We start from the raw sequence: 26,337 nt of genomic DNA on the forward strand, positions 1-26,337 counted from the left end.
CCCCTCATGGGGCTCGGCAGTGGAGCTGCAAGGCCGGTGGCGGCGGCCAGGACCGTTGGGGGCGGGGTGTGTGGCCTTATGACACACTTCCGGTGATGTCAGGGGGTGTGGCCTTATGACACACTTCCAGTGATGTCAGGGGGTGTGGCATATGCTAATGAGTTATGCTAATGAGTCCCCCTAGCTCTTTTTCTATGAAACGACCCCTGCATGTAGGCACATGCATTTGGACATCATGGGTTACTGAAATCAGGAAATCTGTTTCCTCCTCACAAATTCTCCTAATGCCCCAACTTGCAACAACTGGATTAATAGAATCTGGGACCACTATATTATGGAGAAGATCACTGACCGATTGCAACAATCTGAAATATATCCTAGACAGTCACGTTTTAATGAGAAACGGCTCCCATTTTTTAAATATATCCTAAAAACAGAATGCCAACCATACAATCCAATCTATCTCACTTTTTTACACTCATAAAGCACGCTTTGTATAAGCGATACCTCTAGAGTTTAAACACCTCACTGACTGGTTGTGAATTCTTGTATCAACTCTTAGACATCACACAAATTAGTTAAAAGTGTATTACATACACTTTTCACGCTGAATCTAGTTTAAAGTTTGGTAAAAAGTATTTGTTGTTCTTATATACTGTAACGAATCTACAATGGTACAATGTGTTTGGTGATTCTGATGTTGTGATTCGTTCTTGACATACTAACCCTAACCTTATATATACCTATGTTTCTTTCTATATTGGTGAAAAACAATAAAGATATTAAACAAAGAAACAAAACAAATTGGGATTCTAGCCCTCAGGTGCAGTTTAAAAATCCCAGTTTTGTGTGCAAGAAACGAGCTCCCCTTTCACAACGTGTGCAGACATCACCGTAAATTGGAAGTCTGATTCGAGGGTGCCAAAATCCGCGTACGGAAAGATGGGAGCACGTCAGCAGAGCAAACCAGACGGGCTTGAGCCAACCACAAATGTAAAAGGTCTGCCATGAGACCCCAGTGACACCCACATCTCCCAGATGTGTCAGAGTACTTTCATAAAAGCGACCATGATGTACAGTGGTTACGAGGCTCCGTTTTGTTGGGGGGAGGGAGGATGATTTCTCACTGCCTGTGATCGTTTTTAGAAATATGTAAGAATGTTCAAAATACTGAAGATAATTAATACTAATCTGGATGTTTAAATCTAGAACACACTCTCAGTCCTCTAAATGATTTATGCACTACTTGTTGCATGTTGCACTTTATTATATTTGCAGTGGTTGTTCAATGCATGAACCTGGCTATACTCACCCATCATCATGGCAAGAAGTACACACAAGAGTTACCCAAGATTAATTTCATTGCAATCTCCAATTTCACATTATCTGCCGGGTAACTTACTTGCATCTCCAAACGGCTGCAGTTAAACAACCATCGTTGTTAAGTGAAAGATCCACATGTTTCGAGAAGCAGGCCTTGGCCGCTCTAATTAGGTTTGATAGCTTAGAAGTATGGCGCTCACTTACAGAAATTACCCCCAGCACTTACAGAATTCGACACACATTCCCTGTTTATGACCATCCCCACCCTCTAGGTTGTCCAAGCCATTTTATTATGCTCAAATTGTCCTTCAAACAAAAGAAATGGCTGCAACTGCTAAGAGGTTTAATGACTTAGCCAAAGAAAGTACCTCCCTTCCCAAGAAAAAAACCCTGAACATAAATTGCTGTACTTATTCGTACTGTACATTCTTCATTCATCTGGCAAACAGAATAGCAAGTGACCTAACTGCAGCTATTACCCACATTTTGTCTATCACAGAAATTGAGTATACTCACATGTCCTCCGGCGTCCAGTGAAGGAGCAGCTTTATTTTCCCGGATTCCTCTTTTCTCTTTGCCATTACCTAGCAACAGCCATTAGAATAGTTATTTGAAACGTTTCTGCGCATCTTCTTCACTAACTTTAAAATACACAGTTGGCCGAATGCAGACACATATATATTGCCGTGCACGGTTTTTGTTCATGACTACTGATCATTATTTCATTCTCTTTTAAAGTAGGTATGGCTCATAAAAATGAGCATTCTCCCCTTACACTTCCAGGAGGAGAGGAAAGACAAGGTTGAAATAACATCTACATAGCATCAGAGAAGTCAGCCGTTTGCAGCCATATGGGTAGGGAGAGAGGGCTAGATGTCACAATGAGGCAGTAAGGGTTAGGAGCAGTGAAAAAGCTGCATTCTGTAATCCGTAATGGAAGCCCACTACTTTGCTCCAGCGTCTCTCTCCCACCTTGAGGCCTTGACACTTGGCTTTTCAGCATTAAGCTACGATTCTGCTTAAGGCCATTTCCACAGAGTAGGCCAAACAGATGCCTGAGAACCAAGTTCCCTACCTTCTACGTCAACACTGCTTTTCAAAAAGAAAGACTGTTTTGGACACCGAATAATTCTCTCATATACATTTCTCTTCGTGTAAAGGCAAGCTTGAAAGTAAATACTTGTGGGGGGGGGGAAATACATATGGCTCTCACACAATTAAGCAGGACAGCTCTCACAACTGTGCAAGTGGTGCAAGGACTCCCACTTTCCTTTGGTCCTACTTGTTTGCCCATTTGATGCCCGGCACTAGGATCACCTTTCCCCCCCCCCGCTTTCTGTAATTCACCTCAGTGGGGAAGGTGGGATATAAATAAATGGGACCAATCAATCAATTATCCCTGTGATCTTGAAGACAGCACATCAAATGTGTCTCTTTCTCTTTTCCTTTCATTCATCATTTATGCATGTTGCCCCCCAAATGGTGTATGAGGGCTGCATGCTGAGTCCTGTCCCTCCCCTCCCCTCCCCTCGTGGGGTGTGGGGGGGGGGAGAGAGACAGACAGATTCGTGGTGTTTCTAGATTTCTCCCTCTGTCAAGAGGGGTCACAAGAAAGAAGAAACAGGGTGGAAAAGAAAGGGACAGATTTAGACAAGAGAACAGGGGAGGGGTAACCTGCCTACTCAATTATTCACAAGGGCCAAAGTAACAAAGGAGCAGAATGACCCATACGCTAATATAAAGCATAGGGTAATGTTACATTTGAAATGCAAGTTTCACTAAAGCAAAGGTATTGCTGGTATTTCATCCACTAGACTCAAAGCTGTCGCTATAATACTTGACAAAAGATGAAAGAACCAAAAATTATCACTGCCATTTGAATTTATTCAGCTAGGATGGGTCCTGTTTATGCATTAAAATGCACTTTCGTGGTAAGAAACCAAATATTCTGGTTAGCATTCCTCTTAAGCATGGTTCCTATTTCCCCTTTGCCTATATAAGCAAAGGAAGAAACTGGGTATTTTACTAAACTAATTTTCCCTGTACAACCAATACAACTTGTAAGTCTTTAATTTGGTCACGGTGTGGTGTAATTACAGATATGCACATACTAGATGTCATGTTCCAGTACTGATTTCTTTCTCACACTCTACACCTCAAAGCATTTTCGCTAAGCCTAATATGCTACAAACCAAACAAGGAGTTTAGCTGTAGAAAAGCTCCCGAAGGTCTCCCTGAGCTGCCGTGGTAGTTGGAGGATACCGGAGCGGAAAAGGTACTCATCCAAAACCCTGGAGGCACACGCAGATAGTCTCCCTCTTGAGGGGAGGGGCCAGGAGCACCAACTCCCTGGTTAGGGCTAGAGCTCTCAGGAAGTTCTTGGACTTGACTCTTCGCAAGCACAGAACCCATATTGAGCTGCACGGACGCTAGGAAGGAGGACTGAACGGCTCAGATGCAAAGTGAACTGGATAAGCCGGTGCACTGTTGATCATCTGGAAAATTAACCTGTCAGAAATGAAGGTTAGTAGAAATTTTTAAAAAATGGAATTCTGCTGACCTCTACTGGAAAAGAAAGGAAAAGACTCAGAACCAGAATTTGCAAGACAGCGAACAATTTTGCTTTTTTAAGAAACATCAACCTTTCAGCCACTGTTCCACAAATTATAGGGCTATTCCTACTGTGTCATTAATAATAGCAGTAATGACCAATGCTCCCTCTAAGCTGTGGTGTCTTATGAGCAAAAATTCTACTTTGTGAGCTAGTGGCATTAAAGGTAAAAGGTAAAGGTTCCCTTGCTCGAAAGCCAGTTGAGTCCGACTCTAGGGTTGCGGTACTCATCTCCGTTTCAAAGCCGAAGAGCCAGCTCTGTCCAAAGACGTTTCCGTGGTCATGTGGCCGGCATGACTAAACACCAAGGCGCACGGAACGCTGTTACCTTCCCACCGAAGTGGTACCTATTTATCTACTTGCAATTTCTTGCTTTCGAACTGCTAGGTTGGCAGGAGCTGGAACTAGAGACGGGAGCTCACTCCGTCATGCGGCACCCGGGTCTCGAACTGCTGAACGACCGACCTTCCATAGCCTGCAGTTCAGCATCTTAATCACTTGAGCAAATTTGGCTGCTGCATCAATTAATTTGCTCTGGAGCCATCCCTTCCTGAGCTAAGACAAAAATGTGTGAGCCGGAGACTAAAAAAAACATGAGCTGGCTCACACTAACTCAGCTTAGAGGGAGCACTGGTAATTGACACTTTTAGCCAAAGGCACAAATCACTGTATAGGAACCCACACCACAAACCTACACATGTGGAAAGATTCTCCCAGAATTACTGGATGGGGTGTGCGTGCGTGCGTGTGTGTGTGTTAAGGGCCACCAAGCTGCTTTTGACTTATGGTGACGGTGACCCTATGAATTAATGACCTCCCAAATGCCCTACTGTTAACAGCCTTGCTCAGGTCTTGCAAACTGGGGGCTGTGGCTTTCTTGATTGAGTCAATCCATCTCAGCTTGGGTCTTCCTCTTCTCTTGCTCCCTTCAACTTCCCCTAGCATTATTGTCTTTTCTGGTGACTTGTCTTCCTCATAATGTGGTCAAAGTATGAGAGCCTCAAGTTTGGTCATTTTAGCTTTCTGGAAAAGTTCAGGCTTTATTTGATCTAGAACCCACTTTCCTTTCTGGCAATCAACGGTATCCGTAAAACTCTCCTCCAACACCACATTTCAAATGAATCAACATCCTGTCAGCTTTCTTCATTGTCCGACTTTCACATCCATGCATAGCAGTGGGAACACACATGAAGCTGACTTATGCTGCTTGGTCCATCAAGGTCAGTATGGTCTACTCAGACCAGTCTGTGGGCCATTGTTCTGTTTTGCATATTGGTTGGCATATTCTTGTTAAGCTTTTGATAGACTATTTCTGTGGCTTGGAATAGCTCGATTCATATCCCATCTACTCCTGATCAGTTTCTCCCAATTACTCTCAGTGCAATTTTCACTTTCTAAAATTGCAGGTTCTACTTCATAATGTTCTTTTTTTGAAGGAGTCTGTCATCCTTTCATCTAGTCTGTATACCTCTCTTCTGTATTGCTACCACACTTTCATTATTTCATTCTGTTTAGTCTCTGTTTAAAGTTTTTCCATGCTGATCTTTCAGCAAGCCTGCGTTTGAAATTTCCCTTTGAGTTCTTGGGTCTTATGGAACAGGGTACTTGTTCTTCCTTTCGTGTTGTTCTTTTCTATTTCTTTACACTGGTTTATTAATAGTTTTTTTTGGTCTGGATGTGCAAGTTCTTCGAATGCTGCACTTAGACTTCTGACTCTGAATTACTGAATGGGCCCAAAATAGTTAAAACCAAAGAGTTTGGGGTGAATGCTAGAGCACCAATCTCTGTGTTGACATGACTTCTGGGTCACGCTGGAAGTGATGAGCTAGCTCACACTAACTCAGCACAGAGGGAACACTGGTTGTGACTGAGAGCTGAACAGTGATGAATTAACTTCCTAAGCTTATTTTAAAAGTCTCGCATTGTTAGAAAGTCACCCAAGAAACTTGACTTCTTGAAGTATGCCATTAAAAGGAAAGGCTGTACAAATCCCTCAACAAAGTTTACCAAAATACGTTAATCCAACTGCATATATCACTGGGGTGTCCAGAATGGATCTGGCATGTTTCACCTGCCTCCACAGAATACTATTAGCCACGATGAGTTAGACTTAAGGCCTACAGTGTTTGCACAAGATGGAGGCTTTGAGACGGAATCCTTTGGACCCTACATCACTGAAGTAACTTGCAACTTTCTGTCGGTTTGCAGAAACGACACCATACCAGATTCAGAGATGTCAAGACCACAAACGTTTTACGCTGCAAATTTATGTATGAAACAAAGTAAGCGTAACATCATATCTTCGCAAGTCTAAGACCTCTTCACTTCTTAAGCATGGTTAAAAACATCATGTTAAGAGTCACAGAGCTCTGGTTTAGACAAATGGGAACACGTTCTGGGTTCCACTCATGCAATTCCCTTAGTTTCTGGAATTCCTCTGCCCACGGTTTGCTGGGGTATCTATGAGCAAACCATAATTACAGCTAACCTCCAAATCATTATTTGAAATCGTGGTTTATGGTGGATTTGCAAACCATGGTTTGAAAATGAATTACTGTGATTAGACAAAATTTGAAAATGGGAGGTGGAAATCAGTAAACCAGAAGTGATACAGGAGCACAAAAGCAGTCGTATTTAAAGGATCACCTGCATTCATCAGATGTTGACATTTTGCGCCAGGGTCAGCTCTGTACCAAGGTGACCTGAGGTGATCACCTCAAGTGGCAGATACCTCCATCCTGCCTGTCATCAGCCAATTGCTCATGGACTATCTCTTTAAAAGCAAGCTGTTCACACACGTTCCCAAACTCTCAAGAAACTCCTTCATCACATGAAACCTCGGCCACTGATTCCGGTTGTCAGCTGCCTGGGTTCATGGACACATGAAGCGGCCTTCCACTGAATCAGACCACTGGTCCATCAAGGTCAGTAGTGTCTACTCAGACGGGCAGCAACTCTCCAGGGTCAGGCCTTTCACACCGCCTAACACCTGAATCTTTCAACTGGAGATGCCGGGGATTGAACCTGGAACTTTTGGCATGCCAAGAAGATGCTCTGCCGCTGAGCCACGCCGCTTCCCCTAAATGGCATCAGAACTCTTGCAAGAGTTTGGAAGCCCTGTAGCTGGCGTGCAGAGCCCACTGTGCTATTCTGGGGCATAGACGAGGTGGCAACAGCAGTGAGCTGGGGGTAAAAAAACTCTTTAGCCCAGCTATGTAAAGCAGCAGTGGCTGCTGAGAGCCACTCAGGACTATTGTTGGCATTTCACACAAAGGTGTGCACTTGTAGCTGGGTCTCCAAAGTGCTTTGATTTATTGCTGCTTCTGCCACTGCTGTTTCTGGTCAAGATAAACAGAAGGCAGTGCAGATGCACGTGCGGCTTCTCATTTTGGACTGTAGGGGAAGACTGGCCCTTGGGAGGGGGGTAATAGAGAAAAATGTACGAGCAGCCTCCATAGTGCAGGATGCTAGACTGGGAATGGTGCTGATTGGAACAGAAGGCAGGAAGGGTGGAGGCAGTACAAGGAGGAAAGGCAGCAGATTTAAGCAGGAGGAGGTTAGGAAAAAGACAGAGCAGGAATTGGGTAAGCCACACGTCCCCAACGTGGTGCCCGTGGGTGCCACAGTGCCACCTTTTCTGGCACTCACCAAGTGTTTTAATAACACAGGTGGGGCCAGTTATGGCTTCTGCCCAGCAAGCCTTCTGATTCGGCACTGGAGATTCGATTGGCTGTACGGTTTTTAAAAAAACAAAAGCACAGGGATCTTCAATGTGTGACTGAAGGAAAGCTGCGGCAGCCATTTTGTAGTTGGCTTCTCCTCCTGTGGCAGACATTTTGTAGCAGCTGCTCTGTGCCTGCACCCACCGCAGTGTGTCAAAAATTCCAAAGGTGCCCGCAGGCCCCCCAAAAGTTGGAGAACCCTGGCATAAGCTCCCTCAAAAGGTTATCGGCAAGGTTTTATACTTAAGGTGACAATGATATATCATACTTTCTCTGATTAACTAGGCTTTTGACAGTTACAGCGAAATCTTTAAAAAAAAAAAAGTCTAAAAAAGATGCCCATTATTAAATGCATCCCTATCAGCCACCGGCGGATGCCACTGAGGTTTCTCAGAGACACAAGAGCATAAACTGTCTGGGGTACTTCTTGCATGAGGAGCATTTGAAGCACAATGCAGTCGAGAAAATCATTTCTTTGTCCCTAATGCGTAGAACTTCAAAAAAAAAAAATTAAGATTGTTTAAATCTTTATTACATAATACACGGCAAAGAGTGATAATTGGAATATTACTTACAGTACTGTGAAATACGACACTGTGGCCTTTTCCTAAACTTTCTATGTGAGCGGAGAGGTTAAAGCAGATGGCTCGATGCCGTATAGCGTCCAGAGTTTGTGTATCAAAGAAGTCGTGTGGTCTTGCTAGAAGGGAAAAAAGTTACTGTGAACACTAACGAAAGAGTTCAGTATCCTAATATTTAAGATATACTAACCTTCTTTAAGCAGAAAGCAACAATCCCCACTGCACATGTTGAAAAACCAATTTGGACCAGATGGGCTAACTCCTATAGCAGCTAGAACATTTCCCTTCCATCCCCTACTTTTCAGGGTGGCAAAATGGGGTGTGAACCTATATAAATGACTCCTGCTGCTCATTCTGGTTTGTCAAAATTTAACCTGTTCAATGCCATGCAAGTAACACGGCGTGCTTTTCAGTAGGTATTTTGGCTGGTGTCAATGTACCACTAAAAAGCAGAAACCCTAACGCTGTTCAAACAGTGATGAACAGCTGATCTCACAACAAGAAATTTAAAATAATACTTTAGGCTGAAATGCAAATTAACTCTTACGTATATAATATTAAGACGAGCTGAGTTCACCGATAAAACCTACGAAGTATTAATTTAAATGTATGCCTAAAATTCCACTGCTAATAAAGCCAAGCTAATGACTATATACTCTACCCCCCGCCCCCCGAGTACACTGTGGGTTTCTAGATGAATTAACTGATCTCCAGTTTTACCACAGCAATATCCAATATATACGGACGGCTCTTGTCTCACTAGAAATAAATGCAGGCTGTAAGAACACTAAGTGTTCATCTGCATGGGTTCCAAGAAACATGTAGTGCCTGAAAATTTGAAATAGTATTTGGCCTTGTGCATAGGGTACTGTGCATTGTTAGGTCTTTGGAGTTTTTATTTAACCCGGCTCTTATTCTTTCCCTATTCAACATAGCTAACAACTTAGGTCCAGTTCAAAAATTTGCTAGCCTGGTTACAGGCTTATGTGAAGTGGAATGTTAGAGTATCACTGAGCACTTTAGGCTGAAATGCAGCTATGAAGGTATCTACAGCAAGACAAACGACAAAAAGGAAAAGGCATATTAATTTATCTTTTAAGCAGTTCTTTCATTTACAGTATGACTGAAGATTTACACATAACGGCTTACTTAGTGGCAGGTTACAACAGTACGGAATGCAGATGTGTTGCTAATGAAATTTCCTAGCTGCAGCCACCTTGGTGTGATATTAAATTCTTAAATTTTATATAAAGAATGGATTCTGCACTGAACTGAAGTTGCACACATGAACTTCCCACATTAAAAAACCTAAAGGTATGAACAAAAGAAAAACATACCACTATAGAGGTTTTGTGAGGCTATAGTATAAAAAAGAACCATCAGCAATATAATTCCATAGAGAAGCACTGACTCACTTTACTATGTTTGCAAGCCTAAAATGTTAAATACTGGCAAAGGTGGCCTTTTTATTTCTTTTCAATTTTTCAACGGGAAAAAAGTGGATATTTAGGGGAATGGTACAAAGAAAACAAAAACCACAAAATGCTTTTCTTTTGGAACGAGTGAAATGCTTTTTATCAAGTTGTCCTTCACTCCGATGGAATCTGGTGTATGAAAATGCAGTACATAATGATGATTCCTATGTATATAGGACATATACAACATATTTCAATGTTTAGTGCTTAAAATGAATATTATTGCAGCAATTTCTATGCCAGCATGTGTTTGAGTATAACAGAATAATAAGAGTTCAGTGTCTTCAATGTTACAAAGTTTACCTTCAGGGGCAATCTGTTTGCAGTCCAAACCCCTCCTTCGTGGTACAGAACAAGCTGCAACGTTTTCTGGATCCTAACACAGATTTTGAGCTATGTAGCAAAAGTACTGTAATACCCTGAATTGTAATAATGCACTGGCAGAACTACCAGTTTGAATATTCGCTTTATGTTCGCCAGTGTTTGGTGGACACACAGCGCAGAGGTAAAAGTGAAAGAACCCTGGAGCTGGTAGCACACACTCGGCTGTTAGAACTAATTGAGCTCTTAACCAACAGCTTTTTTAAAAAAGAGGGTTTTTTGCTTAGGGTTCACCTGACAGCTCCCAACCTAGAGTGGGAATTGCCTCCACTGACAAGTCTGGTTTTTTAAATTTGAAATGGCATCTGATGATTTAAAAACCTTGCCTGTAGCTTTAATCTGTGACGGCTGATTCGTACCTGCAAGGCATCATTTGCAGCTAAAGGCAACGGGTGATGAACAAGCACATGGAATCAACCACAGATTGTCCAGCTCTTGGGTTAGGGTTGCCAGCTCCAGGTTTGGAAATACTTGGAGATTTTGGGGGTGGAGCCTAAAGTGGGCAGAGTTTGGGGGCATAATGCCACAGAGTCCAACTTCCAAAGTGGCAATTTTCTCCAGGTGAACTGAACTCTGCCACCTGGAGATCAGTTGCAATAGTGGAAGATCTCCAGCCACCACCTGGAGGTTGGCAACCCTTCTTGAAAGCTAAGCATTTTTCCTGCCTCCCCCCTTCCTGATGTGCTCACTGATATCATTCTCTTGAGGGGGGGCAGTGGAAGACCTTTGGGAATACTGTTGGGGCAACATGGGAGTCTGCAGTGGGTAGAGGATATTGGTAGCAATCACATGTGAATTGGAAGTGCAGCTTGTGTGACAGGAACCAGGATTCAATTCTAATCTACTGTGCTTTAGGGCTTTTCTTTATGCTTCATTTGCATCTGCGTTCTTCTAAGTAAGAAAAGCAGGACAGTAATTAAACAAGCATTGTTTCAGTAGGATCCTGACACGTATGCAATCGACTTGACCGGCTAAGTAAATTGATTAAAAATTCATTCTGAACTGATTGCACTCAAAGTTCCTAACAAATAATCATTAACGAGACTGTCATATTCTATTACAATAATTCCACGATGAAAAATACAGGCGTGTGGGCAGGACGAACAGAAAAGGCCACAGCCAAATGCAAACCTCATACTGCTTATCTAAAGGATTAACTAACCATGTATCGGCAAGATACCTTTTACCTATGGTTAGCCCCTGCAATTAGACAATTAATAGTGTGATTCTGAGTAAAGATAAGGGTCCGCGGAGGAAAAAAAAGCCCTAAAAATAACTATTATGCAAAAAGATCTTCCCAACTATACTGTAATATGTACACACTGTCCAGTGTTATTCACAGTACAGGCTAATGCAGATACATTATTTAGCCATGATTAAGAGATAGGGAGTGAGCACCAGCATGAATGCCTCCTGCTTCTTTCACGCTGGTCTTAAGCATGGGCCAAGATTACATGAACTAAATGGTGCCGCTGGTTCTTGGTATTCGAGTGTGATTATGTGGCCCCCTCTCAACTGTGGTTAAAGAGCTCTCCAACATCATGTGCCTGGCACTAGCCCTAGACAGACGTGGTAATGCCTCACATTTGACTGCCTAAAGACCTGCACATTACAGATAAATTAGTGGCAGATTTAGTGTGAGGCTACCAACTGTTAAATTAAGTGATCGGCTTCTGGATTTAGACAATAACTTGAACAGCAGACGTACTACTTCATAAAAACTGTTCTGAAGAAAAATAAACCTGCCTTGGACAGGAAAGAACTGATCTCCCTCAGTTTTGGGGGGAGGCCTCGTATTCCTCTCAGTTATTCCTCATATTCCTCTCGATTCTGCTAGATAAGTTGGGCTGATGAGATTCGCACCGCAGAAAGCTGCTTGCTCCTCAATAGGCTGGAACCTGGCTTCCTTTCTACCCCAATCATGCCTCAAACCCATTCTTCAAAATCCCTGCCCTGTCCCCTCCCTCCCAAAATTTTCAGCCTCACCTACTTCAGTCTCACAAATTCACAACTAAACTTGCTACAGAAACTGCCTAAATCTTTCTAAGAATGGGGATATCTTGCAGGCGTCCTCACTTTTAGTGGCAGTCCTACACGAACTCCAAAAATAAGCAGATGGCTTCCACCTCTGCAAGTCACAACATCAGTGTCACACGTGCAGTTCACAAAGAGGAAGAACTTCTTGGGTAAGCTTACTAAATGCCCTTCCTTCAGCGGTCTTGGAGGGCAGATATAAAAAAGTGTCATATTCAAAAAGAACATGTAGGGGCTCATATGACAAAGTTGAAACTATTGAACATATGATCATGGAGTGTCCTATATTTAACGAGTTGAGGGCCACTTTTTGCTTTATTTAAAAATACAGAAATGCCCAATGAGATATTTGATATCTGTGTGCTGCCTAGCAATCACCACCCTAAACTCGCAGTACTTTTAGAAACAGTTTTCAATGTCGTGTAAGATTATGTTGAGGGGAAAGGGGGAGAGAAGCCCCTAGGACAGGCCCTTGCACTTTCTGTCTCCACCCAGATTTTTGAATTTTCAGCATCAAGCAAATACAAATGCCCAATGATGATTTCTGTTGGGAAAAGGAATTACATCACAGCTGGCCATTACATTACGTTATTTCGTAACTTGGAAGGTGGCAGGTTCAGGCTTCTAACTGAGCCCTCTTCTGAGTTTTACTTGGGTTCCTACCTAGTACACCACTCTTCTGAAGAAAGCTTCTCGATCACATTTTTTCGAATAATCTGATGCTCTGGAACAAGGGGAGCCGTCATGGGGTGGGGGCAGCTAGCGAGAAAGCCAGCTGCTAAAAACGAGCAAGCAGGGCTTAAGGGTGGAATCGCAGAGGTTGCCTATGCTTACGTAATGAGCGCCTCCGTTTGTTCTTTAACTTCCTTCTTTTGTTCATCCCAGCTTTGGAAGGAGATTCTTCTTTCGCCTTTGGCTGATTGGCCACTTTTGAAGAATTCTGCTGGCTGAAGTGTGTCGGCACGTGACGGGCCAGCCCACTCTGAGAGGCGAAACTAGCGTTGCACCCTCCGACGACGCACTAAGCAAAACGGGAAACATTCAGTCATCATTGTGACCAACAGACAAGAAGAGATTTACTTCGCACTTCCATATAGGAATCTTAGGACATTTAAGTCAAAATCCCGACAAATATTTATTTTAAGCAAGTGACTACGACTGTCCCCCCAATATTGTTCCTATTATGACAGTCTTCCTGGAACAAGAAATGAATCAAAACTGGCTTCAAAAGGCTGGAGCACTGAATCCAGGGGTCATTTCGTAGAAAAAGAGCTAGGGGGACTCATTAGCGTAACTCATTAGCATATGCCACACCCCCTGACATCACCGGAAGTGTCTCCTCCCCACAGCCGGCGGCGACCTCCAGCGGGCACCAGCAGAGAGCTCCAGGCCCCACCCTCCCGCACCTCACCCGGGGGGATGGCGTCCCCCCGCGTCCCCCCCCCCCAAATGACCCCTGACTGAATCTATTCTGATCACACTGTGTGAACAGGCAGATCACTCTGCCCTAAATATCCTGAAGTCAGTCGGCCGGAAAAGATTTTCTTTCCCATTCCTAACAACAATGGCTTGTTCCTACAGGAATTCCAAATGGGAAAATACTCATTCTAGTATTTTTTTAAACTGAAGAGTAAAACGGAAGCCTGGCTCCCCTTTTTCAACAACCTTCGCCTGATTTTTTAACTTAAGAGAATGCCCCACATCTCATGGCACATACAAACCTTCATATAACGTATCTTGAGCTGACGGTGATACAACAGGGCATGTTAATAAGGTAACACAAGAGTTTGAGAGGAAATGTTCGTGTGATGTAAAATTCGCTCACACTTCTAAACCAACAGTAACACATTTAAGATGAGAGGGGGAATGCTTTTACAAGTTTTGAAAGCTAACTCCTGATTCAGTTCCCTGTAGGTAACCTATCTATAATAGTAGGCTTTTCCATCTTCAAAACCAGGTATGGATCAAATTCTAGAACATGCGTAAAGACATGAAAAGTTTAATGAATAACCACACCATAATACCAAGTGTAAGTAAAGTTCTTAGCTATAGGCCCTCAAATTAGGGCTCGTTTGTTCTTAAATTAAGCTATACAGGGCTAAAGGATTTCGAAAGTTGTTCAGTTGTGAAGGTTTAGAAGAGCCGAGTTCTAAAACAAAAGGTAGACGTAAGATTTAGTCCTCATATGAATATTTGGGGTAAATTCTACATTTAAACTGTCAGCTAAACTAAAGCCTGAAAATGTTTCAAATCCTGGCCTAGGTGGATGATACCATACTATGCTCAATTGACACAATTAGCTTAATGTGGAAACGGGATAGAAATGCTATATTTAGAACTTGCTGGCAAGAGCCCCTCGTACAACAGACAGCATGACAGTGTGTGCTACTAAGGAAACACCAAAATGCATTACAGAGAGAGGAGACCCTCCATATTCAGAGGCAGTTGACCTCTGAAACCCAGTGCTAAGAGGAAACAGCAAGAGGAAAGCCTTAGCCTCTATGCCCTGCTTGTTTGCCCTCCAGGGCAACTAGTTGGCTATGCTGCAAGACAGGATCTTGAACCAGATGGTCTAATTCAGCATAGCTCTTCTTAACAGAGTTTAAATGCACAATCTACCCTTAGCCTCATACCAGCCCACTAAATTGGCAGACAAAAAGCCATACCAAGATAATCCAATTTATAGAACATTTTGGAATATATGAAAGCCAGAGGAGGTAGTGGTCTTCTAGGGGGTAACCCAATAATTGTCCTTATTATTATGTGATATTTTTACATAAGCATGACTACCTGTGCCTGCTGGGACAAAGTCCTTAACACCTAGTGGGAGAGTCCACCATTAGGAATACAAAAGAGATGAGCTGATTACGTAGAACTTGCCCTAAGAATCTATCTCTAGAGAGAGTAAAGAAGAGCCCTCCTAGTGGAGATTCATTGTCCAAAGTGCAGGAGGTTGGTTTTGCAAACATGTTGACCATATGCCCTCCTTTACCACACCTCAAAAAGGATATTATGGGAAAAGTGCAGAAAAGGGTAACTAGAATGATAAAAGTGTTGGAACACTTTCCCTATGAAGAAAGGTTAAAGCGTTTGGGGCTCTTTAGCTTGGAGAAATGGCGACTGAGGGGTGACATGATCTAGGTTTATAAGATTATGCATGGGACAGAGCAGGTAGAGAAAGAAGTACTTTTCTCCCTTTCTCACAATACAAGAACTTGTGGGCACTCAATGAAATTGCTGAGCAGTCGGGTTAGAACGGATAAAAGGAAGTATTTCTTCACCCAAATAATGATTAACACATGGGATTCACTGCCACAGGAGATGGTGGCGGCTACAAGCATGGACGGCTTCAAGAGGAAACTGGGTAAACATATGGAGCAGAGGTCCATCAGTGGCTATTAGCCACAAGGTATAGATAGGAACTCTCAGTATGGGGCAAGTGATGCTCTGTATTCTTGGTGCTTGGGAGGGAAACAGTGGGAAGGCTTCTAGTGCCCTGGCCCCACTGCTGGACCTTCTGATGGCCCCTGGTATTTTTGGCCACTGTGTGACAGAGCGTTGGACTGGATGGGCCATTGGCCTGATCTAACACTGGCTTCTCTCATGTTCTTATGTACACCTCACAGGGTTTCTGTTGTGGGGAGGGGAAGGGAAAGGAGTTTGTAAGCCACTCTGAGTGAAGGGCGGGGTATAAATCCAATCTCCTCCTCTTCTTCTTGCCATCTGTGAAGGCTGGAGATATCAAGTCGTTTCCAGAAAGGCTGACAATGTGGGATGATTGTAGTACTTTTTGGCACTAAGGACACTGGGAAAATAGAGTAACGAAGTCTTGAAAACCCAAACTTAGGTTGTTAGATAAGAAGCCAAAGCCCAGGCTCTCCAAAGCAGTGTTTCTATAAGTGCTATCTGTGCCACATGCAGGGACAGCTAGAGAGGCTGAGTTGTAGGGTCAAAGTGTGAGATAGTGGTGGGATGAGAGGAAATGGGATTTGTTGGGCCATGGGGTGCTCCTTTTGGAAAGAAGTTGAGCCTGTACTAAACAAGAAAGAACACCAGTATGTTTGGGGGGGGGGCATTTATTTTTATGGTTTTGAAATGTGATTTTTATCACGTTTTTTAAATTACTAGCTACCTTGATGGCCCTCATGGGAGCAGAAAGGCAGGATACACATTTTTGTAAGTAAATCATTATGCCCGGAATGCCCCACTGAGTGTTCCACCTCCGCCCCCCCCAGGCAGTGAGCTGATTTATGCTTGCCCGCAGAGACGAATGGATCCAACCAGTTTCCAGAATGCTCTGCAGAATCCAAAACCTCCCAGCGACTCGTTAGATGAATTGATATAGGACTGGAATACCTGCCTCTCTGAAGCTATCGATGAGATTGCTGCCCGATGCCCTCTTCGCTCCTGCCCCAAACTAGCCCCATATATCATGGAGCTTAGGGAAATGAAGTGGAAACTTAGAAAGCTAAAGTGAGTTTGGCGCCAGTCTCATGACGAAGCTGCAAGAACATCCTACAGGTAATTTATGAAAACCTATGAAATGGCGGTGAAGGCTGCTAAAAGGGAAATTTTTACAGCCTCCATTGCATCCACTTGCTCTTGAGCGGCACAATTATTTAGGACAATCATGTCTTTAACTTTTCTCATGGAGAACCCAAAATATTAGCAAACTGACTATTACCTGTAAGGCTTTGCAAGCTTTTTGTGGATAAAGTCTTGTCACTCCGCCATGACCTGCCTGCCAGTACTGAAACAGTACACAAACTGGAAGCCCCTTGGTCATCTTTGAATTCTGTATTTGACAACTTCAACCAACTCTTCCAGGACGACGCTGACAGGATCCTGGGTGCTATTAAGACAACCACTTGCCTCTTGGACCCATGCCCATCATGGATGGTGAAAGCCAGTGATGAGGGAATACGGGGGGCCCTGGTGGACATTATCAATCTGTCCCTTAGATCAGGGGTCTATCCAAGAGGATTAAAAGAGGCCATGGCCTCTTCGTTAAAGTCCTCCGCCATGAAGACCATGGGCTGTTCCTTAAGTGTTCCTGCCCCGTTACGATTCTGTGTGTGTGGTATGGGAGAAATAGATGATCTGATTCATTATATTTTGAGATGTCCCCTTCACCATGACGCCTGAAACAAATTTATTGCTAATATTCTATCCATGTGGGAAGGAGCTTCAGACTTGGAAAAAGTAATACTTTTGCCTGTAGATAAGGATTCTTATGTTTCTAATAGAGTCGCTTTGTTTTCATTAGTGGCAAGAAGGATTGGAGCGAACTGTACGGAATAATAGCTATAATAAGAGTTAAAATTGTTTTGAACTTTTAAACTTTTTAAACTTGGCTGATTTTATATGGTTTAGTGCTGTATTATATTCGTAATTTTGTTGATTATTTTTGTTAATTCTGCTAACTTTGTAGTTTTAGTATGTGGAAGATTATGGTATATATTGTTATGACCAATGGTCAATACAATAAACTGAAACTGCTGCTAAAAGAGGCCATGGTAACACTGCACTTAAAGAAGAAGAGAAGAAGAGAGAAGAGAAGAAGAGAGAAGAGATTGAATTCATACTCTGCCCTTCACTCGGAATCTCAGAGCGGCTTACAAACTCCTTTCCCTTCTGTACAACAGACACCCTGTGAGGTAGGTGGGGCTGAGAGAGCTCTGACAGAAACTGTTCTTTTCAAGAACAGCTCTGACAGAACTATGGCTTACCCAAGGTCATCCAGCAGCTGCAAGTGGAGGAGTGGGGAATCAAATCCGGTTCTCCCAGATTAGAGTCCGCGCACTTAACCACTACACCAAGCTGACTCCAGGGCATATTTTAACTGACTCGGGAGAAAGCCAACCGGATCTTCGAAGCATCCAATCTGAGATAAATGTCAGTCAACCACCTAGTTACTTGCTCCTTTGCAATTTTGTTCTTTATCCCTGTTTGACATGGCTCTTTAAATGGTATCCGCAAAACAGTGGTTCGGTTATGGGCATCTCTAAAATCTTCTACAGTGAAACCAACGCAGAGACTAATGCATTTAAGGAAACATTTGTTGTTTGTCCTTTAAATTCCTGCACTGTTGAAGATGGTTTTTCTGTGGAGCCTACACCATGCTGAAATTTTAAAATGCCAAAAGCGGCAGGGTATAACTTTTTTTAAAAACGGTCCCAAAACAAACTGCTGCACTGATCTACGGAAGCGGCTGGCCTCGGTTCCTTACCAGTCAGTCAAACACAAACTTCCGTGTTTCAAAGCTCGAGGTCTCCCTTCATTTATTTGCCGGGCTGTTCCACAGCCTGTAACAGTTGAAATTCTAAAGCTACCACCAAAATCACAATAATGTTGACGATGCTACATGTGCCTTCAATTTCATGATTTGGCACTCACAAACCACAGGCAAAATTCAGTGGATTCTCAGGACTCAACAGAGGAAGGCAGTTAAAATCCCCAGCACAGAAAGTGCCAGATATTTATTATTTGTTTATTTATTTTATTTAGCTTCTATCCCGCCACAGCAGGCTCAGTGCAGCTCAATTAAGATTACAATAAGTTAAGTCTAAAAACAATACATAAAGTGCTAGCAACAGCATACAACATGGTGGGAATCCACAATCAATTAGCGCACCGTCTGGGTCATAACAGCGAGGCACAGGCTATGCAGTGATATGAATGATATTATTGATGTTATTAAAATATTGATAGCATCGCCAGGGCCTTAATCGAATGCCTGGTGGAAGAGCTCCGTTTTACGGGCCCTGCGGAACTGGAAAAGGTCCCGCAGGGCCCTGAAGTTATCCGGGAGCTCATTCCATCAGTACGGAGCCACCATCGAGAAGGCCCTGGACCTCATTGCGGCAAGCCTGGCTTCTCTAGGGCCTGGGAGGACCAGGCAATTTTGAGTACCTGATCACAGTGCTTGCTGGGGAATGTACGGGGAAAGGCAGTCCTTTCGGTACATAGGTATCACGCAGATAGTTGCAGAGGGCAGCTGTGCTGATCTGCACTAAAACAGATTCAAATCCAGGAGCACCTTAGAGACCAACAAGCGCTTCAGGGCATAAGCTTTCAAGGGTCAGCGTTCCCTCTGTCACGAGCAGAGTAGAAATGGAGTCATGTTATCTTAGTCTGAAGGTGGGGAGGGATATTGTAAAGGATGCCGTAAAGGATGCAAAGGTACCAATGCATATTGTAATCAGCTTGATCATGCAGGCTCTCTCAGATTCTCAGAAATGCTGGGACTTTCCACCAAGCAGGCAGAGTAAACTGGTCACCGAAGCAAGTAAGGGCCTATAGACTCTGCTATCTTTTAAAAAGGGGAAATCCGTCTTACCTTGAAGGGTTTGTCGCCACTGTGGGTCAGCATGTGCCTCTGCAACCAACTCTGACTTGTTGATGGCGTGTTATAAACTTTGCAGCCTTTCCATAAGCAAACGAACACCTAGTTTAAAAAAAGAAAAAAGCAGGCGTTAAAGAAGTGGGGATGTCTACCTACAAACACCTGTAAAATTGTCGCGCCGCTGACAAGATTCCCAAGTGCAGTATAAGTTTTGTTTTCTTTGGGTTTTCTACAACTGTAATGCCATTCCGGGATTAGAAAGTTGGCCGGCGCAGTTCACATCTTTGAGGGCTAACTCTGACCGTTCTTCTCTTACCAACGGCAGCAACTCCACTCCAACGGTAGCAACTCCACTCCAACGGTTTGTAGTTCAATACAACTCTCTTAAAAATTCCATACTGTATGGAAACACTACATTAAGTTCAATGTCTTCGTTTCCGGGACAAGTTTAAAGACCAAACACCAAAATTAGTTAGAACGGAGATGGGCACCACATGGTAGAGACTCTCCAGATAAAAATAAGTAAAGGTAAGGTTTCCTTTGCTTGAAAGCTAGTCAAATCTGACTCTAGGGGGCAGTGCTCATCCCCGTTTCCAAGCTGAAGAGCCAGCGCTGTCCAAAGACTTCTCCGTGGTCATGTGACTGGCATGACTAAACGCCAAGTTGCATGGGACGCTGTTAACTTCCCACCGAAGCAGAACCTATTTATCTACTTGCAATTTCTTGCTTTCAAACTGCTAGGCTGGCAGGAGCTGGGACCAGAGACGGGAGATAACTCCGTCACGTGGCACTAGGGTCTTGAACTGCTGAGTTACCGACCTTCCGATCCTCAGCGTCTTAACCTCTGAGCCCCCGCGGCTCTCCAGATAAGAATGCTAGGAACTTGTTTATTTATTTATTTCTCGTATTTGTATTCCACCCATCCCCATGAGCAGGCTCAGGGCGGCTCACATCATCTTTCAACAATTACAATAAAGTTTAAAAGCACAATATAAACATTTTGAATCAGTAGTTATAGCTACTGGTGAAAGTTCCGACCCATTAATACAGATGGATATAGCCGGTTGCTGATGGATGGCAGGTGGGAGACAGCAACTTCAGCTTGAAATTTGCTAGGATATAATCACAACATAAGGAACAGAGGACAATGACAAATACTTTAAAAACAAAAACAAACCCAAGAATAAAGTCTCTCACGAAAGAGTTCAAAGGAAGCTAGGCAAATACAGTAAGGGGATGGTTTCCCCTTGCAGAAATCTTTTTAATTATTATGAATAGTCAGGGAAAGAAACAGAATACTACAAAGTGATTACATATTTTAAGATGAGATGGCAGGTAGGTGCATTGTTAATACCACGGCTTGGATCATGCAGAGAAAAGGGGGTCAATTTTTGCCAATCTCCCCATGGAAGATTTCCAATTTCCTCTACAGCCTATTTTGAAGATCCCTTGTCCAATGCTCCCTCTAAGCTGTGGAGTCTTGTGAACAAAAATCCTACTTTGTGAGCTACTGGCATTAAAGTTGTGAGCGAGCGACTTGGCTACTGCATAAATTAGTTTGCTCTGGAGCCATCCTTTCTGAGCGGAGACAAAAATCGGTGAGCTGGAGGCTAAAAAACTGTGAGCTAGCTCACACTAACTCAGCTTAGAGGGAACACTGCCCTTGTCCGCAAGAACAGCAAGGGGGGGGGGGGTTGGGTTAGAGCAGAGGAGGGAATCTCTGAAAAATCCCCTCCCCTCCTGATCCTATCATTAGCAGCTTTGCTCAGGTCTTATAAACTGAAGGCTGTGGCTTCCTTTTGAGTCAACCCATCTCATGTTGGGTCTTCCTCTTTTCCTGCTGCCTTCATCTTTTCCTGACCTTACTGCCTTTTATGATGAGGCCAAAGAACAACACCCTCTGTTTCCGGTCTTTGTATTTCAAGCTGGAGGCTGCCAGTTTCCTTCCTCCTACCCAGAAGACTCAAGGTACAGTCTGATACCAGCTCCACTCCATTTACCGGTATTTCAGCCTGTAGAGTATTTTACACAGCCTGCCCACAGAAGAATTTAAGAGCAAGATGTGAGACATTTGCCCCCCCCCCCCCCCAAAAAAAAAAAAGTAGCTCAGGAATTCTAGAGATCTTGAAAATTGTGTACAATTTTATATTGTTTTGGTTAGTCTCAAATTGAAAGGAATCGTGGCTTCTGTTTTGGTTTGTAGATAGCAAAATCTATGGAATTCACAGGACCACAGTTCTATAAAAAGCCACTAGCATGAAAAAAATGGGCTCCTTTTATAAAATGGAAGTTTAAATGGGAAAACTGAACTTAGATAATTATTTTACACTAGTTGCAATTAGCTGACGATGTATATTATACAACACTTTATCCATTTGTACTATTTATTTTGTTCAGCGTAAGATAACTTTAGGTTGTTGCCTTGTTGGTTTATGTTTGTACTGTAACTGTTTTACACTGTTTGCTGTCACTGCAAAGATAACGATTATGTTACAGATTATGTCAAAATTGTTTCAGTATATTTAAAAAGCCACTAGCATAAGTGGCCTCTTTAAAAGGATCAGACGACTTTAGTAAGCACAGTTCCTTTGGTGTCTTAACTGGGACATCCCTTGGACTAAAAGATGTTGAAGACAGATGTCTACGGACATTTATCGTCAACTGCACTGCACGTGAAATTGCTCATGGTGCTTTGTGAATACTCAGCTGCAAGAATTATTAATCTGACCAAAGACTGGATTTCTTCTGTTCTTAAAGGCAATTCTGAAAACAGACCAAAGCACAACAAGCTGTGAGAGAAGATACTTGGGGGTCTTTGGGAGCAACAACTTTTTCCTTCTTTTGGTGACAGCAGAGGTTATTTTAATATTTAAAGTATTCTGGTTCTGCAGTTGAATACCTGATACCTCAAGTCTATTTAGAATACATCTGCTTTCATTTATTCTTCCACTTCTACACACGCTAGGATGTTACAATAACAGGCTGTCTTAGATTTCCAAGACACAGAACAAAGGCATAAGCAGTTGATACAGAGAAAAAAGCTACCTTAGAAGAGCAAAAGTTTGACTCAAAACTGAACCAGGAATTCCAGGAGCTGCACATCATCCTACTGCAGGTAACTTTCACGGGTTACAAGAATATAAGTAACTTGATTTGCAACACAAAAATGATGACTTCTGGATGAGAAACTTTGCAGTTGAAAGCCCCTTCACACGAGCCCCACAAGAAATTTGCTGACCTCATTAAACAGTGAGGTGAGGAAAATGCAGCAAGCCTGAAATGGAAGGCATGAGCTGTTCTGCAGCTCACCAGCAGATGGTGAACATCCACAAACACAACACACGAGAGGCAGTAGTAAATTGTTACTCCATTGTTTGGAAGAAACACAGCATCTTCCACCTCCAGGAGGCAAGATTCTCACTGCATTTAATACCTTCTTTTTCCTAAGGCCATGGAACACAAAGCTGAAAAGTCACACTTCTCTGGAAACTGTCAGGATAAGGATGTGACATTTTACTTAAAATATTGCGTGCTGATTGAAACATGACACAATAGTTCACAAATATACAAATTCTCGCAATGGCCTGGAGTAGAAATGAAGTAGGAATTTTGTTTTATACTTTTTTGTATTCTTTTTTTTTAAAGTACCCATAGGTACACGCTTTTATTATTTCTCATATTATACACATACATACATACATACTTTTTGTATTCTTGTGTGCTCTGTATGGGCTGAGTGTGGTGGGGCAAAAATAAATAATTTGTATGCTGGTTCTGCCTCTTTTTTAATTTCAGATAGATAAAGATACAATTTGGTTTCTGAAAATTTTTAAAAACAGGGAAGAAAGGCAGGATGTTTACAGCCCACTAGAACTGAAATCTTTTTACAATCTCCCCTCGATGCATCAGTGGTACCAAAAGGTATGGGAGTATTTTTTACTGGACAAGACCTTAGACTGGATTGCGCAGCAAGATAGAGGTTACCTCTACTAGAATTATGGCCAAATGGTCATTATGGCTAGATGGTATTGCTGACTCAGAAGGAACCTTACAGAAAGGACCTTTAATTGTTTCACACACCTTATAGCTTTACCATTAAATAGTTAAAAGATCTTTAAAACTGGCTTGAACTCCATTTATTTTTATTTTTAATTATTTAAATGATAAGCTCAAAATTAGCAGATAACTTGTAATGGCAATCCTTGATTCACCACAAACTTAATGATTATTTTGTAATTCTTTTCATTCATGCTTTACTAAGTACCACATTGTATTTTATTTTGATCTTCAATAAACAGTTTTAAATTAAAAAGATCTTTTTACAATAAATTAAGGTCTACATTAGAGACTCTGGAATGTTTGTCCATGCCACCTGAACAACTGCTAATCAACTCCAAAGTAGATTTCTTTGTACTATTTGGCTCAAGTCTGTGATATGCATATGACTCTTCTGTAAACAATTTTCCTGGAATGGATACAGAAGATGGAAAACTTGATAGCAGACCAGAATGTGAAACATTCCAGATGATCTATCTTCATTGCCTGATTGCAAGACAAGTAACTCTGGCATGCTACAATCATGTTTAAACTTGGTTTTGAAGCCTACTTAATGAATCTAAACAAATTTTCTTTAAGAAAGGTTCTTATAATTTTTGTCAATAGATTTAGACACATAATAGTATAATATTTATTTTAATTTAGAATGCTGCACTTTGATATGCCCCAATCATTTCACATATTTTCATCATAATTTTGCCAAACAAGTAAAACTGGTGTAAATAATCTGGGACCTAATTAGGTAACACCTTGAGTCTCAGCACAAAAGGCAGACTAGGAATTAAAGTAAATACACAACACAAGTCACACATGCTCCCATTCACTTCCTCTTCTCATCCGAGCACATCTTCACCATCAGTAACCAGGTTTCCTGTCTTAACGAGAACTGAATTCAGGATCGGAATTCTGAAAATCCTAGCTAAAATGCACATTCTAGATTTAATGGCTTCTAAAAGAAAGGGTAATTCCTAAACAATATTCACATTTTAAGACTGCTTCGTCCAAATGTCAAATAAAAGTGACAGCAAACATCACTATGGTCCAATTGCATTAAAGACCTCACATTATATGTACACAATAGAATCCTACCACTATAAATAGATATTTAAAGAATATGTCGCTATAGGTAGGGGTGGGCAAAAAAATAATAATTCGGCCTATTCTGATTCTGCCGAATCAGGCAGAATCAATTTCGGCTGGCAGTAAGACTCCCGCATGTCAGTTTCATCAGTACCAGCTGATTCAGGAGTCTTTCCTCCAGCCAAATGTCAATTTCAGCCCCATTATATCCTATTGGCCATTGAAGTCAGTGGCGAAAACATAGGGTATATCCTGGGGGGTGGAGGGGAGGGGGCTTGAGGGAGAGGCTCCAAACCGCAGGGTAGCTGCTGGAGCCTCTCCCCAAGAAACCAACCAAGTTTCAAGAGCATTGGACCAGGGGGTCCAATTCTACGGCCCTCAAACAGGTTGCCCCTATCCCCTCCATTGTTCTCTATGGTGGGGAAAAAATTACTTGTTTGGTGGCCCATAGCCTTGTGAGTGGTCTTGTTTCACTGGCCAACTGATAGCACAGGACTATTAAGTTTGCTAAGAGAAGATTTGAATGCCCTGGTGATGGTGGAAGGTGCTGTCACGTTGCAGCCAACTTATGGCAACCCCACAGGGTTTTCAAGGCAAGTGACATTCAGAGGTGATTTGCCCTTGCCAGCCTCTGTGTAGTGACCCTGGTGTTCCTTGGAGGTCTCCTGTCCAAATACTATCCAGGGCCAACCCTGCTTAGCTTCTGAGATCTAACAAGATCGGGCTAGCCTGGGCCATTCAGGTCAGGGCTGAATGACTCAGCTACTGAACTGTTCATACATGAAACAGATTTCAGGCCACTTAAATAAATATACACCAAGTATTTTAATTATTTTAAAAATGTACAAAGTATAGTGACACTGGAGCCCCTGTGATGAAGCAGTTTCTGTGTAAGACCAAAGGTTCAAATTCTGGAGGACACTGAAGTTCCCAATGCTGTATATGTTGATAATGAAGATTATGGAATGTGCTGAAATGGACAGATTGACAAATATATCAAAAGGAAAAATGGAAGAAGAATTTATGGGACCGTGGAGGGCATTTTATGACCGGCTAAAACTTAAGTACTGAGAAAATAAGATTAAATGAATAATAAAATGATGGATATAGTAGTTGTGAAGCTCTGAGAAGATTTGCATGCAGAATGTTAAATTGGATATATGGATATATGGAGATTTCTGTTTTAAAATTCTGTTTTAAAAAAGGTTCAAATTTCCTCTCCACCATGAAGTTCACTGGGTAGGTCTATCCTGACTTGGCTATCTTTCGAGTTAGATCTAAATCAGAGGCTGTTGTAAGAATAAAGTAAGAGAAGAAGATAATACCCTACGATCCTTGGAGAAATGGCAGAAAAAAAATTAAAATCAATAAAACAAAATAAAAAAGACAGCATTTAGCATTAATAGAACTGCAATAATTCCATACACAAAAATACACACACAATGCAGACACTATTTTAAAAACCAATAAAACAAAACCAACCCCTCCTTGCTGGCCATCTACATGTATCGAGCGAATGTGATCTGCCAGATCCGGGCTGGAGTTGAAGCAGGCATGGCACTGGTCCCAACAGCAGTTATAGGCAATACTTTTTGTGGATGAAGCAGTAACTCCTTGTCCGTTCATCATAACTGGAGTAGAACGACCACTGGAAATTGTGCTGTCCGCATCCATTATGGTACTGCTTATGCTACAACAAGTGGGAAAAAAGAATAAGTTAATCAAACTG

The 26,337-nt window shown here is 42.4% G+C and overlaps 1 protein-coding gene across 1 annotated transcript in view; it reads right to left on the bottom strand.

The window, feature by feature from the left end:
- AEBP2 (AE binding protein 2) overlaps positions 1-26,337 on the bottom strand; it is a 56,817-nt gene that overhangs the window by 6,710 nt on the left and 23,770 nt on the right. Inside the window, exons 2-6 of the mRNA XM_015421328.1 lie at positions 26,091-26,298; positions 19,467-19,574; positions 12,962-13,148; positions 8,232-8,356; positions 1,840-1,907 (exon numbers count right to left, since the gene is read on the bottom strand). Coding sequence (XP_015276814.1) covers positions 1,840-1,907; positions 8,232-8,356; positions 12,962-13,148; positions 19,467-19,574; positions 26,091-26,298 — 696 coding nt within the window. The remainder of the gene's footprint in view (positions 1-1,839; positions 1,908-8,231; positions 8,357-12,961; positions 13,149-19,466; positions 19,575-26,090; positions 26,299-26,337) is intronic.

The sequence above is a fragment of the Gekko japonicus genome, unplaced genomic scaffold (genome assembly GCF_001447785.1).
Source record: "Gekko japonicus isolate JY-2015 unplaced genomic scaffold, Gekko_japonicus_V1.1 scaffold473, whole genome shotgun sequence".
In the NCBI taxonomy this organism is placed as follows: domain Eukaryota; kingdom Metazoa; phylum Chordata; class Lepidosauria; order Squamata; family Gekkonidae; genus Gekko; species Gekko japonicus.